This window comes from Oryzias latipes, chromosome 2, assembly GCF_002234675.1.
Source record: "Oryzias latipes chromosome 2, ASM223467v1".
Classification (NCBI taxonomy): domain Eukaryota; kingdom Metazoa; phylum Chordata; class Actinopteri; order Beloniformes; family Adrianichthyidae; genus Oryzias; species Oryzias latipes.
Window position 1 is genome coordinate 16,850,878 of NC_019860.2, and position 16,734 is coordinate 16,867,611.

Here is a 16,734-nt window from a genome sequence, read left to right on the forward strand (position 1 = left end):
TATTGACTTTTTCAAACACATTTTATTTTTAACCGTTTCATTCTCTGTTTAGGACTGTAAAAATAAGGATAAATTCCTGTTTTAACTTCTTAAAATACAAATTGAGCAGATTAAAGTGTGTTTTGATGTTTCACAAAAACGAACCAACATAAAATGAGTCCTAAACATTCTTTATTGACAACTTTAAAGACAACAGATTGAAGCAAAACAAAAACCACCTGTAGTCAACTGTCTCTCCAGTTGTTTTCACTTGCAGTCACTAGATGGCGCAAACGCTACAGAACATGCTCCTCCTCGCTTTCGTATTTGCACATTCTCATTCTCCAACTGCACAAACTCAAGTAAATTGTTGAATTGATGAGGACTTTTTCACTTTTTACCTCAACACTGAAGGGATGGTGTTACCATAGCAACAGTCAAAGCCCCACTCTGAAGAAAATTGTGTTTTTTAACACGTTCTTGTGGAATTGTTCGTATAATGGAGGAGATATTTAAAGACAACTGAGCTTAAAATTGCATTTCTAAGTATTTCTTTATTCAAATGGACAGATGGATAAACAGGTTGATGACAGGAAGGGGGTGGGGTTGCTGTGCCCCAATTATCCCGCCCACAACTCAAAGGTAAATTCTTCTGAACTATTGCTTCTCTGCTGAAACTATATCCTAGAAAACGATACAGTTTTTTTTTTTTTTTTTGCCTTTTTATCTAGTTGCAGTGCCTTAAAGAACCAGGTGACCTCTCGTTTGTCCCTCGCCACATTTCTCTCTGCTGGTTAGCGTCTCGTCCTTCTGCCGCCAGAGGCTCCTGGAAGAAAACCAGAAAATGTTTTAAAGGAGCGAAAAATTCTCCAAAAACGTTTCTTTACTCCCAGAACACCTGAGGTAACTGACATCTTCTGATTAGTAGTTACAGTCTTGAAAAATCACTTCTATCTATCCAATCTTAAAAAACGGTGCCTCTACCGGCCGGGCGTTACCTCTACCTCGCGATGGCCTTGGTCACGAGGTAAGCAAGCTCCGCCCCGTTGAGGACCATGCAGATGGAAGAGGTGGTGGCCATGAAAACCGTGAAGATGGTCTTCTCTGTAGGCCGAGAGATAAAACAGTCCACCAGGTTTGGACAAGGCCACTGGTCGCACTGCACCAAGCGCGGCATCCGGAAGCCGTCGTAGACCACATACAGGGCGTACCTGAAACGCACGCAACGGCTTGATTTCATACAAAATCGCGGTGGAGGCGGGAGGAGAAACCCAAATCGCCGGTTCTTACATGAATCCGACTTCAAACAGGAGCTTGGCCGCCACGCTGAAGAGGTACGTCCACCACAGAGGTCCGGTTATCGGGAGTCTGCGCCTCTTCAGGGCTTCTAGCTCTTCCTCTTGGTTTTTGCTGCTGAGGAATCCGGTTCTACCAGAGCTCTGTCAGGGTGGTAAAGTTTGGAAAAACGAGCAAACTGAGGAGTCAATAAGGTTTCATAACACTGGTTCTGAAGATACAACCTCAACACTTCTAACCAGGAGTCCCCAAATCCAGGCCTTGAGGGCCAGTGTCCTGCTGGTTTTCCAGAAATCCTGCCTTATTTGCTACTGATTACCTGGATCAGGTGTGTTTAGCCAATAGGGAGCCTGCCTCCGGGCCTGGATTTAGGGACTGCTGCTCTTTAAACCACAGATTTAGAGCTTGGGATTGGTCAGTTGATCAACTGCTCCAACTGTCCCAATAAATCTGACATGACAACCATTAAATCATATGAAAAGCCGATTATCAGTTCTTTTCATTTTTGTCTTTAAAAGTAGAAAAAAATGTATTTTTTAACAGGTATTTAAGGACCAAGTCCACTAAACACACGTTTTAGGAACATGTACCACTGTTCGCCACTGTCACTGAAACAAATTAGTGCTTGATTTCCTTCATCGAGACCCATCAGTCCATTAGAACATTAATATCACTGCCTGGTTTTCAGCTATTCCCTTCCTACTGCCTGGTACCAGGCTGGATCTGAGGATTGAAGGTTCTGGTTCCAGAGCCTATCAGATCCAAACACTAACTATGCAAAAGGAAGTAGAAACTGAAGCTAAAGTCCTATCAAAAGTAAGATCAGGTGACTTTGTGGCTGTGACAAAAGGTGTTTTCTTCTGCCAGACATTTGTCAGCTTCATTTCCCTGACTTAACCCACATGGATCACCAAAATAAAAGCTTGGCTGTCCTGACTTTGTATAGTCTCTACAGAAACAGGAAGGAGCATGTAAAAATGAAAAATAAAAGACTGGAAGCATTCTTGATGGTCAAATATTGTGCACACACCTGCAGGAGCTTCTTCCTGTCGCCTTGGTTACGGTAGGCCACATACATGGAAACCAGAAGCGTTGGCGCGGCGACAAAGACGAGCTGAAGGCACCACAGGCGAATGTGGGACATGGGAAAGAACTGATCGTAGCAAACGTTTTCACAGCCGGGCTGGAAAGACAAGAAAGGAAAATAAAACAAACTTTACTGCTCGATTCCAGGACTTGCAACGGCGCACGAGGATCTTGTTGGGTAACCTTGAAGCTGAAAGGTGTCATACATGTAGTCATATAATAAGCATTTACAAAGAAGTTGATCTTTAAAGACAAATCAGTCAGATTGTTCTGCAAAAAAAGAACACATGATCGATTAAAGATAGGTGTGAGAGACGGGTTTATCAAAAACCAGTTTTCCAGATCCTTGATTGTCAGCACTTTAGCCAAATAGATCCCAAAACCCCAAAGAGCTCTAAAACAAGCAAACCTGACAGCTTTAGATAACGCCCAGAAAGATTCTTCTAGCACAGTGTTTTTCAACCTTTTTTGAGCCACGGCACACTTTAACCTTGACAAAAATACCGCGGCACACCAGCATCCAAAAAAATAGATAAATAAAAAAAAAAAGAAAAAGCTCAGTCTGTATTGATCTACAGCCGCTCTGCAATCTCACATGCATTTTTGTGATAATTGTTGCAGAAAACGCTGGAAGCTGCAGCTGTTTTTTCTAAAAGATGTATTAAAAATTAAGTCAAAAGATTCAAAAACTGTTTGATGTGTGTTCGTTGTTTTAAGACGTTGAGAGGAGAGACTCATAGACCTTTTTCGCAAAAACCGGAAACACGTCAGCAACGTGTTAACTTAGTTCCGGTTTGTGCTTCGCTGGCGGAGAATGGCAGAGCCTAGAGTGTTTTCGAAGAGTCTGAGTTGTGTTCCGAAGGTCATCAGCGCCGATGTAGTGAATAGTGTGAAGATGCATTCGTCCACTAAAGGAAACAAATTGGACAAGGGATATAAATTCGTCCACGAAGAGTTTATCCACCATTACCAAGGTAAGTTTCAGCTAGCTTAGCCATAGCCGCATCACCGGTAACTCTGTGTGTTTGTTTACGTCAACTGTAAATCCTGGTGTTATTTGTAATATAAAGAATAACACATCGCAGTGAATATGTTGTGTGTATGTTTAAGTGAAAAGGCATGAGATTAACATAACACCCCAAAATTTGGTGAAGCTTTAAATAAGAAATGTTAAGTTGCCCGTTTGCGTCTTCATTCTTTTTGCTGCGCCTGCGGCACTTTCTTCACTTACTATTAGTATTATTTTTCTGAAAGTAGGGTGACCAGACGTTCTCTTTTCCTGGACATGTCCTCTTTTTTGATACTTATATAATAAAATAACATTGAACATAGATGAAATGCAATCATATTTGCTTTATGTATGCAGCTCTGAACACCAATTACTCTCGATGAAATATCTCACAAACTCACTTCATTCCTCTTTTTTACTAACTCAAATCTGGTCACCCTACTGACAGTTATAGTTTCGTGTTACATTGATTAAGCAACATAAGTATGTCTTAATTGTAACCTATTTAATTTATTATGGTTAGATATCACTGGATGGATGCAGAAAGTGCCAACCTGAAAGCTTTCTCCTGCAGTTGTGCGGCTGCTAAAGGATTCTGCAATGACATCCTTTTGCCATCCTGTTCCGCACATTATTCACAGGCTGCCCCCCCCCCCCCCCCCCTGGCCTGCACGAGTGGCTTGCAAAGATGGCACAGACCAAGAGCACAGGTGGGTTTGTGATCAAATTATCATTATGATTTAAGAATGGATGTGTATCCATAACAACTATAAATTATTATAAAAACACCCCCAGTAGTGACTACAGACTGTAATTGCTTTTTGCCTTTTATTTATAAGGGAATCCATCCTGAACCGGTTAGTGAGCTGGTGGTGCAAAAGCCCAAAACATTTGGCAGGGACGGTCTGAGGTCCACACTGTACAAGGCATATACAGGTGAATAATTTAACTTTTTGTTGCTTTGTGAGAGCAAGTTAAGTTTTTTTGCTTGATGTTATGACCAACCAAATTATGGTTACAGCAGATATAATGAATTAAATTTAAATATAGTTATGCACTTATGTCTAACTTTTGTGTGTTGTGTTTCTCTTGTGTAGGACCACAGCCAGATCCATATATGATGGCATCTGGAAGCAGATTATGCCAGGTGCAGCCCCAACCTCTCATGGCTGTGTTGGATGGGGTTTCTGAGATGGAAAGAAAGAACTTGGATAGATATTATAGCAAATGCATGAATGCATACCTTAAATTACACTTATCTTGTCTTTAACAATCAGTTCAGCCTTCTGTCTTACTGTTGATGATCTGTAATGTTCTTTTTAATTGTAAATCTTTGTTATTTGTGTTGTGATTAATCAGTTGTTGTTACGCATACCAAAAAATTAAATGAGGCACAATTTTGACCAAAATTGTTTTATTTGTTCATCTAATTTTTTTGTGAAGTCAAAGTCACATTTCAACAGAAAAATATTACGAATATAACAATTGTATTTAATTAGATTTTAAGAATATGTGGAAACACTAAATTTTTCCATACTATTTGCACATTATACATTATTTACATACCAAACATTAATTCACTCTTCAACACAAAAAAGTCCTTGACAATTTGCCAAAACACGGCATTTAAGCCAGATCTGATTCACACTGCCCATCAGTGTGAGCGGCATGAGAGAGTCCCTGATGTGAAAGGACTTTATCCTACAGATCACTCTTTCCACCATAATTCTGAGGCGGGTTATGGCTTGGGTTTGTTCTGTTTCCTCGTTGCTGATGGAGCTGAAAGCTTGAAAGGTGGAATCATGATCTTAGATCCATTGTCAGTAAGGAGGTCTTCAATGAGGAACTCTTTGTCCGCCATGACATCGTCTCCTGGCTCCAGCAAAGCAACTTGGCTTCTAAGTCATGGATGTAATCCAAAGCCTCATCCAGAGCACCTGTGAAGATAAAGAAATTAAAAATCAGTCTAAACATATTTATTCTACCTTTTAACACAACACAGTAATCATGTTTTGAAAAGTATGTGAAGTATTTAATTACAAATGCGTTTCATTTATTTTTGTTAATGACAAAATACCCCAAATTAATTAAATACATGTAATTAAAATAGGTGAGAGCGTGAACAGCTTTTATTATAAACATTCATTTGTTCAGGTAGAAATGCATTTATCCAATAACAGTACACATAGTTGACTAATGTTAACTAAATACATTATGAACAACCTTACCTGCAGGTGGGTGTGTCACGTAGTGGTGATCCATCTTTACTGCCTTAGCTTAGCCACCGTGTCGCTAGCTTCACAGCACAGCTGCATAGACTGACGTTTGAGGTTCTGTCATACTGACTCCCTTCTCCAAGGAGCAGTAAAGTTTTTCCAAGGGAAAATACTCGGGACGACACCACTCTTCAGGCAACGAACGACGCAGCCGCACCACATCCGGAGCGAAGTGCCGGCAGCAGACGGTGCTACCTGTGTTTACATTAAAACTATGCCCTTCTTCTCTTCGGATCGCCTGTATCCATTTGGGTTTCAGGTTTGGATCCACAGGAAAATAATGAAATGAAAGGCTGGGCTGTTTTTGGTTGGAAGACGAACAGCCTGGAACACAACAGAAACTGCAACTCTTCGACTCTGCCATTCTTCATATGTGCCGCTATGCTAACAGGAAGTTGTTTTACACGTCATTGACGTATTTCCGGTCGAAAAATGCGGAAGTGTGAAAAGGTCTATTGTGCGCTAAGACAGTCACTCCACTGCATCATGGGAGATGTAGTGCCCGTAATCCGCCGACCGCAGAAAGACCAGCGTCTTTGAGCTTCATGGTTTTGTTCACTTGTTCCAGTCTGATACCAGATTCTGTGGGAAGCTACACCGCTAAAGACGAGCTTTAGCTGGTATTTTTGTTAGAACAGAGAGACTTTTTTGCGCTAAATCGAAACAAGGAAGTGAATACTTTAACCACTTCTGATTGGTCAGACTGATGACATGTGATTAAGCCTTCAAGAATGATTGGTGGAGACAGTTAAAGGGGCGGGACTTTTCCTTACACATTTATAGCTGCAGCTAAATCACGCTATCCCGTTATTCTTATCAAAATATCTTTAATAGAATCATATAAACACAAAAAAAAAATATTTTATGATATTTCATATTCTTAACTTCTCAGTGTTTTATCAGGGCCTGTTTGGATGAACAAAGAGCTGATTTCCTGGAGATGGTAATAATTGCTTTTAGATCAGTTAATGAGGGCAATTTCTCACGGCACACTTGACCATCTCCCACGGCACACTAGTGTGCCGCGGCACACTGGTTGAAAAACACTGCTCTAGGATTCATTGCTAAAGGTGAGGATAAAGAGGCCCCACCCCCCCTAAAAGCACACATTTGATCTCAAATATGAATTGGAACCAGATCATCTCAGTTTCATCATTGGTCTTCTTGGGTCGGTTTCATGTTCCGCTTCCCTCCGACTCCAGTTTGGACATAAACACGGGAACCAGGTTAAAAGGTTCAGTTCACTTGCAAGTGAACTCTGGTACAACTCACTTTTTTGTGAATGACACACGGCTTCCTGAAGGAAGATCAAAAAGCAGGTTTGTGAAATTGAAATGAGTTTGAACATCATTTGAATTAGCGTAACTCTTCGGCTGTTTTCCAAATGAGTGTTATTCAGATGGATTCCGATAGCTGAGAATAGCAAATTGCGCGGATGTATAACACTTTACTTGTAGTGAAGTCTTTACGCAATTAGCGTAAACCGGAAGATTCCGACGCTTTGGTTGGGTTATTTTGGACTGATTGCTTAAATGGTTGAAGAGTTACGATAAATCAGGGAGCGTGTGCTGTGTGCTGAGAGTTAAGCATGTTTGTTTGATGAAGAGTGAATTTTTGAGTAACACCCCCCTGGTGGTTACTCTGGGAACTACATCTGCATCTAGCTGGCCTGATTTTCAAAAAACCTTATAACTGAGAAGCCAAATGGCTGATTTTCGCATCAGTTTTTTATCCTCACTGTGCTTTTGTTTATGTATTTCGGAGGCTATCGTGCTTACATTAATTTCATTTTATTTTAACTATTTAGGTTTAACTATTTGAGATCCCAACAGAGAAAATGTCCATTTCAAAGACTGGACGTCCTACCTGTAGTGTGTTGCACACAAAGTCCGACTGCTCGTCCCCCCAGACGGTCTCCGCGGCAACCATCAGCACCATGACCCGAAAAAGGAACAGCACCGAGAGCCAGATTTTACCCAGAGAGGTGGAGTGACGATTGGCCCCCACCAGCTGAGCGTACAGAGCGGGCCAAGACATCCTCTGGACGCGCAGAGGGGCAGCAGCTGCGGCTCCGCCGGGCTGAACACAGGTCCAGCCTCCAGCCTGGAACACGGAGAAGGAGGATACAGGGGATGAAAAGGAATGAAGGGGTGAGGAGGCAGGAGACGGCCCGCCGCCAGCATTCGTGTGAACTGATCAACCCCCCTTCCCACTGGACCGAGCCCACTCTGAGGAAAACACACGGATCCCAGTGTCCGAACCTGAGCTCTGCCGCCCACACAACCCACGTTTCCCTCTGGGATCAGGTCACGCAGAGGCTGCAAACCACAGAAAACGGTGAAACTTGAAGGACTTGAACACTGCCGACTTTAGCAAACTTCCTAAAGACACTTTTTCTTGTAAAATGTCCGATTTTTGTTTATTTTTGCCACTCATGAAACCAAAAACAAAAAAACATCATGACTAATAAGATACAATCAAACACTCTTCTGCCTTGTATGAATGAAACTTTGACATACACTTCCAAATTGATGTTGGCTCAAAAATTGACTTCCTGTTATAGATTACCAAAATAAAACCCACGTCGGAGGAGAAAGTTGCACAAAAACAGGCAAGACAAAGAGAGAACATGTTATTTTAGATAAAAAAAATACAAAATGATTTACTAAGATATTAAAAAATAATATTATAAATGTATATATACTATAGATAGAAAGACAGGTAGAATTTATCCAATCAGTTAACAAGAACATATAACCAATAAAAACAGTTCTTTGAGTACAGAAATAATACTAATACTAATATTAATAATATTACTACTACTAATACTAATAATAATAATAAAATAATAATACATTTTATTTATTTGGTATCTTTCTGGGCACCCAACGTCGCCTTAGAAGTAAAAAAAACAATCATAAAACGCAGTTACCGGAATAAAACAGTAGTTAAATTCATCAAATAAAACAAAACAACATAAAAATATAAAAAATAAATAAATAAAAGTGCCATGAGTACACAGGATGACAAAAAAGGAGAAATACAATGGTAAAAGAAAACTACAGAAAGTAATACTATTGTTTTAGTATTTATGCATCAACTATGGACATTTGGTTTGAGATGTTTCAGCACTAAATGAGACTGTATTTTGTTGATAATTTTACAGTTTTTCATCATCAACACTCTACAGTTGCGTATGTTTTTATATTTTGAGCATTCATACGTTTCAAGGAGCCTCTTTTAGGGACTCTTAGAGACTTGAAGGACTGTAAGTTTACCTGAAATGTAGGTGAGGGGGGGTTATGTAACTCTTTGTGTTCACACCTGTCCTCAGGTAGAGGCCTAGGTGGGTGTAAAGACTCTTGGAATCGGATCAGGGCACCTCCATGTTCTTCTCATGGCAGTGGAAAAGAAGGTTTGTGTGTTGAAAAAACTTCCTGAAGTCAAAAGTGGAAAATATTCTGCCTCGTTTCATCTACTAATAATGGTGCAGATGATGTTGAGGCATCGGTGACTGTTAGGGAGTCTTTAGTGAGATAATAGAGCCTCTTATTTCCGATGAATATCGGTGAAGGGGGATCAGTGTCGGGGTCGGACTCAAAGAGCCTCTGTTTGATGCCTCGGTCCCAGCGGCTGGTCCTGGGTCAGCCAGCAGGAGAACAGAGGAGGGCCTGTCTCTTACTGTACAAACACACTGTACAGTGCTCACACTCACGCGAGTGCGTATCTGTGTGTGTGTGTGTGTGTGTGTGTGTGTGTGTGTATCTGTAGGGGGGGAGCAGGGCATGTGACTGAATAGTAGGTTTCAGGTCTGTAGGTGGTTGACTGATCCCAGACCAGCCATCCTTTGAAGAGTTGGACCAGTTTCTGGAGTCTTTTGACTTCCTGTTAGTAACATACCAACAATGGGATTGAATGGAATTCCTGCTGTAGTAAACAAATGACTTATTTATTTTAATCTACTATTATTTTAACCAAAAATGAATGGTTTCTCCCAGACTAAACTGAAAGGCTGTGAAAACATGATCCTATTAATGCTTCTAGGGAGGCTCTTTGCCCCTTTTGACACTGTGATCTAACATTGATCAAAGCAGAAGGTCGTGAAAAAAAACAACAACTATTTGGCACTTTGGGAACTGTCACAGAAAAGTTTAAAAAAGAATCACAAAGCGGTAAAAGGTGCTCTTAAACCTTGTGCTATCCTAGGCACTTTAACATTGGGAGTTGGGTCATCTAGACCCACTAGACAGTGCTCTGAACCTTTTTTCTTCAATGATTTGTGATCTTCACTGGTGTCCATGGATTACATGAAATCTTCTTCACCTTTATCCACCTTTGTCATGGTAGGGAGAACACGTCAAAGTAAGGGTGGGGTCATCTAAGATAGCACAAGGGTTAAGCCGACTTCTATAGAAATTAAAACCAACTTTTTATTTTGAAAGAGCAATGCACATCTTATTTTGAAATTTGTAACTCAGGAATGGTTTATTTATATTTGTCAATATTGATTATCTTATGTATATATTATGGTAGAGTATTATTATATTTAGTTTTTTAGTCAATCTGTTCAAATATATATATATATATATATATATATATATATATATATATATATATATATATATATATATATATATATATATATATATATATATATATATATATACATAATTGAAAAGTAGTATTGTTATTTAAAGTTGAAAAAATACTCAGAGAAAACAAAAAGCACAAAAGTAACTACCAGACAAAAATTGATATTTTACCTCAGTTAAAAGTTGAACAAAATAGATGAAACTTAAAAATAAAAATTATATATTTTACTTTGTTAAAAATAAATAAATAAAAACACCGGAAACGGAAACTCTAGTAATTCGTTGCTTCTTCGTTGCTGCAGCCTTGACTCTACAAACAAGAAGTCGGAAGAGTCTGTCTGGATTTTTCTTTTCTTTTTTTCTTTTAAAACAACACCACCGAGAAACGTAAATGGCTTTAGAATCCAGAATCACTCAAGAAGAAATTAAAAAGGAGCCAGAGAAACCCATTGACCGGGAGAAGGTAAAAACAGCGGCTCGTTAGCCACGGATGTAGCTAGCAGCCTGGTTTGCTAGGCTAACAACATGCTAAAGGGTATTAAACACAATAACGTCCAACGCCGAAAGCAGCAAAAATTACTATTTTTGTGGCTGAATTTTGCTGCTAAAGGTAGTTTATAAAAGTCTATTTAAATTAACCCAATAAGTGATTTAATGGTTAAAAGAAATCAACCGTTTTGGTGACATACGCGTGCTAGGGTTAGCCTGCTAGCTGATGGCTACATCATGTGAGATTACCAGGGTCCTGGTCCCTCGTGTCCCCCTACATTTGGGTCGCGTGGGCTTATGTTCTGAAGGGAGGCTTTATTCATGTGCTTTTTGGTCGAACCTGTTTAATCGGGTTTCCCGAACTTTGGATCAGTGGGTTCTAGAACCTCAACCCCCCCTTCCCCACCCTCCCTCGCTGAGACTAAAGTCGATACTACGACATTGAACTGGAACCACTTGGATTGTAAAATAATTGTAAATTATTTACTTAAAAATGCAGTACAATACATTTATCACATGCAGTGGTTTTAAATGTATCAATATAGCGCGAGGGGCAGGCAGTCTAATAGAATTCAGCAGCTGGCACACAGTACACTTCCGTTTCACTTGCAAAATAAAAGCATTTAAAAAAGGTCTTTGGACCCAGTATTTCAGTTACTGTTTAAATGTAATGCCTGTATTCTTTTTTGCAGACCTGCCCTCTTCTGCTGCGAGTTTTTACCACCAACAGCGGCCGCCACCACAGAGTAGACGAATTCGCTCGAGGAAATGTTCCCTCAAGTGAACTGCAGATTTACACGTGGTACGTAACTGGTTCCGACTTCCTGGTACTTTAACCCAAGAGTCCAAATGAAATCTAAAGTGAGTCTATTTCTTTCATTTTTTTTTTTTTTTTGGCCAGGATGGATGCCACTCTGAAAGAACTCACCAGTTTAGTGAAGGAGGTTTATCCAGAGGCCAGAAAAAAGGGGACCCACTTTAGCTTCGCTATAGTCTTCCCTGATCTCAGAGGGAAAATGTACAAGTACGTATAATTGTCGTAAACAGCTGTGAATTGGTTTTTTGCTTTGATTGAACCTGTTTTGTTCTGTAGGTTCAAAGAGATCGGCAGTACGATATCTGGCAGAAAGGGTCCAGATGACTCCATGACCTTGCAGTCTCAGCGGTTCCAGATTGGGGATTACCTGGATATCGCCATCACGCCTCCCAACAGAGCCCCGCCTCTTGGCCCACGAATGCGTCCTTTCTGAACCCATGCTCACCTAAATATGTGCTTTGATTGACAACTCTATTTCATTTGTGTCTTCAGTAGTTTTGTGTCATTTTCTAATAAAAAAAAACTTGTGTTCAATAAAGACTTTTCATTTCAAAAATTCACCCTTTTGTTTTTTCTTTCTTGGTCACTAAAATAGTTCGTCACTTTATTTTGAAAGGTAGGCCTACAGATTGCAGTCTCCGGTCGCGCATGCGTAGATTCTCAAACAGTCAGCTAGCAGCAAACTAGCGTAGTTAGCTTTGCTGCGGCGTGAAAACACGTTTTCTCTATCAGAAAATCTCCAAGGTGAAATGTTTCGTAGAAAACTCACTGCTCTGGATTATCACGACCCCGACGGATTCGATTGTTCGGGTAAGAAAACGTTTAAATACGGCGAAGGGGGGAGAAATTCACCCGTTTCCAGCTGACGTTGTCATTATTGTGGAGCCGAACTAAAACTACCCTTCTAAAAATAGCAACTTTATAAGTTATGTGTTCAAAATAGCAACAAGAAAGATTCAAATGTCGTTCTATTTATAGTTTAGAAAGTTTACTGTACCATAATTAATTCGGCGTAGACAGCTTCATGATTTGATCTACTTAATTGAAGAAATTATAACTTTTTTTTTAGCTGCTTGCTAGTTTTTCTAAAACGTTTGCGTTCGTGCATCACTATGCTAGTTTATACAATTGTTTTCAGGCTCTGTGTCCAACTACACCCAAAACCCATAGCTACTAGTACTTAATGCGCATTTCAAAGTAAACCAGGTTGAACTTTGACCAGATGACTGCAGTGCTTCTACATGATCTGCAGATGAGACTCAGTTCAGGAACTGCATCGTGTGGCTGGAAGACCAGAAGATCCGACACTACAAGATAGAGGACCGAGGTAACTTGAGGAACATCCCCAGCTCGGACTGGTCCAACGCCTTTCAGAAAGTGAGTGTCTGCTGTGCTGCAGCGTCCCCCCACCCGAACCTTCGGGGTTCTGACTGTGTGTGTGTGTGCAGTATCTGCAGGACCTGAACTGTCCGTTTGGCGCAGAGGAGAGGAAAGAAGCTGTGGACTGGTTACTTGGCCTGGCTGTGCGATACGAGTATGGAGATAACGGTGAGATTCAGCAGTGGCAGGAGCATTTGTGGGGGGGTGCAGTACTCAACAATGACCACTAGATGGAGATAGTAAAAGGAAATTCAACTAGTCTGATTCAGAAGTCCCTCCAAAATAGGGGCGATTAAGCCAGTAATTATTTTCAAAACAAAGAAGGGGAGATACTGCTGTTACCCTAAAATCATCCCCTCTACCCCTTTTTTCTTTGCTCTTCTTTATACAAACAAAATACAAAAGAAGCTGCATCACGCAAAACCCGGAAAAAATTTAATTCTGAACATTTACCATAAAATAGTAAGTTGCTAATGACTTAATTCCCTCACCTTTTCAAAATAAAAGGAGGAAATATTGCTTGGACTGTTGACCACAAGATTTGCGGTAGCTTTATACTGAAACATCAATCATTGTTTTTGAACAAGTGCAATGACACATATTTTTGTGTCTCTCTAAACCCTTTTAGATTATTTTTAGCGTTTTTGTTTTATTTTGTTTTTTTAAACAGTTGTAAAAAGAAACTAATGTGAAGTTTTGTATATGTTTTTCCAAGTTACACACTATAGCTCTGTGGGGGAGTATTTAGCATCACCCCTGTGTGTGTGTGTTTTTGGTTTTCTTCTGGGATACTTTGTTGCCAACTTTTCAGCTCTGCAGCATCAAATTCGCCCACAAAATGAATTATTCTGAACGTTGGACGTTGGTAGTTGTTGGAGCGCGCTCAGTAAGGCCCTTTAAGGGTTGAGAAATTACAGGGTAAACACCCCGTTTTGATTGCAAATACTTTTAAAAAACAATCAAATGAGGTCTATAGAGAAATGCATCAATAAAATGAGTAAATATTAGCCATAAATATTAGCAGACACTAGAAGTGAAAAGGGATCAATTTGTTTCTGGAACCAGTCCCCCAGTGGCAACCTTGGGTACTACATTAACTTCATATTATTGTATATTTCTGTTTAAAGAGCTTTTTTATTTCACCAGACAAAACTCCTGTATTAAATATCTTAGTTTTGACACTAGGTGGAGCTGCTGCCCCAAACATGTCAGCTTCTGCAAGAATGAGGAATTGCGGAAGGAAGAACTGTTTGTGGGCAACAATAAAGCACATAATTTGCAAATAATTTATGTTTTTTTTCATTTTCCCCCTGTTTTTGCTGTCAAATAAGACAAAAAACACCAAACTGAGATCACTCTAGACATGTCTTGTAGTCTGCAGTTACTGCAGGCTCACAAGGTGAAAATCTTGGCTACATTTTGAAATAATTCACCACTTTCTGTGGTCGTCAGGGGGCAGAAGTTGGATCACCGTTTTTGTTGTTGATTTATTTTATCAGTTGAAAAGTACAGGAACTGTCAGCCGCTGGCGTCCGGGAACAGCGACAAAGCGGTGGATCCGCTCCTCAACCTCGACAGTAAGTCTCTGTTTTCACTTCTGCTACTGGAAAACTTTTTATGTTATATTTTTTTTACATTTTGTCACATTCTTTTTCCAGGTAATTCTCCGGATTTCAAGGCAGGAGTTACGGCTCTGGCCAACATCCTGAAGATCCAGCGACACGACGATTACCTGGTCATGCTTAAGGTGGAATGAAGAGAGGGTTCATTCCCCATTTGAGTCAAGTTTGAAATGATTTATCCTTAATTTATCTCAAGTTTTTGCCTTTTTTTTGTTTGTGTTGTTTTCCCATTCTCAGGCCATTCGCATTCTGATCCAGGAGCGATTGTCTCCAGAGGCGATCACCAAAGCCAACCAGAGCAAGGAGGTAAATGGTGGCCTTAGTGTTCAGCTATGTTTACGTCGCCCTCGGCAACGCGCCTTCAAGCTACCACTTGCAGTGAAAAGTCTATGTCGTAGATGCACGTTTAGGGGCTACCGTGTTAGTTAACTAAAGTGCGTTAAAAGTTAAACCAGTTGAACTTTGACCTGTCAGGGACTCGGATTTGGGAGTGTCAACTTTTTGAAAATTGATCGTGGATTCATACGATTTTTTACAGCTTGAACATTTTGCACCAAGACTTTTCCAACTGCAGGTTTGCTAGTAAACGGTAGAAATGGGAAAGAAGAAGGAGGAGTAGCCCCTCCCTGCTAGTCCAGTGTGAACATTCCAGAGGCATTTCTACATCTTGTTCTCCTCCCCCCCAGGGCATTCCGGTCTCCTTAGAAAAGCACATCCTGGGTTTCGACACTGGAGGTGAGATCTCTTGATCATTTTTGGAGGCGTCTCCTGAAGTCAGAGGGGCATAAAAATAAAAACGTCTGGTCGCATTGCAGACGCCACTCTGAACGAGGCGGCGCAGATCCTGCGCCTGCTGCACATCGAGGAGCTGCGGGAGCTGCAGACCAAGATCAACGAGGCCATCGTGGCCGTGCAGGCCATCATCGCCGACCCCAAGACAGACCACCGGCTGGGGAAGGTCGGCAGATGAGGGGCGGCGAGGAAACAGGAAAAGGATAAACCAGTTTTTGTTGCCATAAAGGAGGACGGACTTTGGTTTTGTTTTTTTTTGGTTATGATGAGATGAAGCAGAAGTTCCGATTATGAAAAACTGGTTTTAATGGCAGTGATCTCTGCCCAGACTGGGGTTTAAACCCGTCCCCCTCCTGCTGTTGCGTCTTCCTCTCACACCTGTTTGTGTTTTTTGTTTTCTGCAGAAAAGATGAAATAAACGGTTATAAAGCAAATGTTCCTCACAGGCTCCTGTAGCTCTTTTTTTCTTTTCTTCTACCGAATCAACAAGCTCCCAAGGCGCCGTCAAGTATCAAATCACATTTTATTGTTATAAATATCTCATCAGCAGAAAAGGGATATTGAAATTGGAACCAATAAAAAAAAAAAAGGGGGTGGAGTTAGTGCAGAGGTGAGTTCAGGCAGTGGACACGGTGACGTTTGGCCTCAGAGTTTACAATCTTTAGGCGATTGTGGCTTTTAATCGATACAAAATATAAAAAAATACAGTAAAAACTTTAGGAATGAGGTATAAAACAAATGTACAGAACTGTGGGTTATATCTTCAGAGGGACTGGAGGGGAGCGGCTCTCCTGGACCGCAGGAAGTCCTTCCGTCCGTCTCCCGCCTTCTGTCCGGGGGTTTTGCCCCCTCCACCACTGAAGCGCCGATAGCCCCGCCCTCCCCGTAGCTGCAGGCTGGTGGTTAGTGGCTCCCTGTGAAGCGGGACACACAGGACCGTCTTTAGGAGGACGCTCAAGGTCCGCTGCCGCCGCCACCTCTTCCAGATGTGGGTGTCGCTTTCTGCCACGACGACCTCCAGGGCGTCGCTTTGGGGATTACGGCGCGTTTAGACGACTTAAAGGGAAGGATTTGAAAGGTGTGCTTTAGGGGGGGGGGGACTGCGCACATCAAACGGGATGAAGCAAAAACACAGGTAGAGGGGTGCAGACAGCTGTGTAATCACTGCTCTTTGGTCTGCGCTGCACTGATCACAAGCGGAGGGTCCCGCACAGCTGTGTAATCACTGACTACAGGGGCCAAAGCACACCTATGGGTGCAGGTTGCTATGGCGACGGTGGAGCAAATCACTAGATTCTGAAAAAAAAAAAAATCTATTTTCTGTTGGACAGCTGGAGCAAAAAAGGCTGCATGTTTTTTGGACTTGCGGGATCACTGAAATCATTTAGACGGAGGA

The 16,734-nt window shown here is 41.1% G+C and overlaps 4 protein-coding genes across 6 annotated transcripts in view; 2 read left to right on the plus strand and 2 right to left on the minus strand.

Moving 5' to 3' along the window:
• Positions 1–155: 155 nt before the first annotated feature.
• LOC101165708 (gap junction beta-6 protein-like) lies at positions 156–8,417 on the minus strand. Of its 3 annotated transcripts, none has more exons than XM_011484404.3 (5): positions 7,513–8,417; positions 2,306–2,458; positions 1,270–1,418; positions 984–1,190; positions 156–805 (listed from the first exon to the last, which is right to left on the minus strand). In XM_011484404.3, the coding sequence occupies exons 1-5, from the start codon at positions 7,681–7,683 to the stop codon at positions 721–723; spliced, it is 765 nt and encodes a 254-aa protein (XP_011482706.1). In that variant the 5' UTR covers positions 7,684–8,417; the 3' UTR covers positions 156–720. The 3 variants fall into 3 exon arrangements, 2 of the variants coding, with proteins under 2 accessions (XP_011482706.1, XP_011482716.1); XM_011484414.3 differs by having other exon boundaries at positions 978–1,190; positions 7,513–8,409; XR_002292066.2 differs by lacking the exons at positions 2,306–2,458; positions 7,513–8,417 and adding an exon at positions 1,595–1,766 and having other exon boundaries at positions 978–1,190.
• Positions 8,418–10,507: 2,090 nt separating this feature from the next.
• Positions 10,508–12,104, plus strand: sap18 (Sin3A associated protein 18). Its single transcript, XM_004066565.4, has 4 exons — positions 10,508–10,701; positions 11,420–11,529; positions 11,629–11,751; positions 11,821–12,104. Exons 1-4 carry the CDS (start codon positions 10,630–10,632, stop codon positions 11,975–11,977), a joined length of 462 nt encoding a protein of 153 aa, XP_004066613.1. The 5' UTR covers positions 10,508–10,629; the 3' UTR covers positions 11,978–12,104.
• Positions 12,105–12,181: 77 nt separating this feature from the next.
• On the plus strand, positions 12,182–15,772 carry rtraf (RNA transcription, translation and transport factor). Its single transcript, XM_004066562.3, has 8 exons — positions 12,182–12,354; positions 12,797–12,921; positions 12,993–13,092; positions 14,424–14,501; positions 14,583–14,671; positions 14,784–14,852; positions 15,233–15,281; positions 15,362–15,772. The coding sequence occupies exons 1-8, from the start codon at positions 12,294–12,296 to the stop codon at positions 15,514–15,516; spliced, it is 726 nt and encodes a 241-aa protein (XP_004066610.1). The 5' UTR covers positions 12,182–12,293; the 3' UTR covers positions 15,517–15,772.
• Positions 15,773–15,842: 70 nt separating this feature from the next.
• nid2 (nidogen 2) overlaps positions 15,843–16,734 on the minus strand; it is a 53,714-nt gene continuing 52,822 nt past the window's right edge. Inside the window, exon 34 of the mRNA XM_011484430.3 lies at positions 15,843–16,252. Within this exon, the coding sequence (XP_011482732.1) occupies positions 16,242–16,252 (11 nt within the window). The 3' untranslated portion in view covers positions 15,843–16,241. The remainder of the gene's footprint in view (positions 16,253–16,734) is intronic.

Excerpts from the sequence above, each read along its gene's own strand:
- sap18 (XM_004066565.4), top strand. The coding sequence starts at position 10,630 with ATGGCTTTAGAATCCAGAATCACTCAAGAAGAAATTAAAAAGGAGCCA. Across the intron at positions 10,702-11,419 it reads AACCCATTGACCGGGAGAAG|ACCTGCCCTCTTCTGCTGCG; the intron begins GTAAAAACAGCG and ends TCTTTTTTGCAG. Across the intron at positions 11,752-11,820 it reads CTCAGAGGGAAAATGTACAA|GTTCAAAGAGATCGGCAGTA; the intron begins GTACGTATAATT and ends TTTGTTCTGTAG.
- LOC101165708 (XM_011484404.3), bottom strand. The coding sequence starts at position 7,683 with ATGTCTTGGCCCGCTCTGTACGCTCAGCTGGTGGGGGCCAATCGTCAC. Across the intron at positions 1,419-2,305 it reads ACAGGAAGAAGCTCCTGCAG|AGCTCTGGTAGAACCGGATT; the intron begins GTGTGTGCACAA and ends CCACCCTGACAG. Across the intron at positions 806-983 it reads GTGACCAAGGCCATCGCGAG|GAGCCTCTGGCGGCAGAAGG; the intron begins GTAGAGGTAACG and ends GTTTTCTTCCAG.
- rtraf (XM_004066562.3), top strand. The coding sequence starts at position 12,294 with ATGTTTCGTAGAAAACTCACTGCTCTGGATTATCACGACCCCGACGGA. Across the intron at positions 12,355-12,796 it reads CGACGGATTCGATTGTTCGG|ATGAGACTCAGTTCAGGAAC; the intron begins GTAAGAAAACGT and ends CATGATCTGCAG. Across the intron at positions 14,502-14,582 it reads TCCGCTCCTCAACCTCGACA|GTAATTCTCCGGATTTCAAG; the intron begins GTAAGTCTCTGT and ends TTCTTTTTCCAG.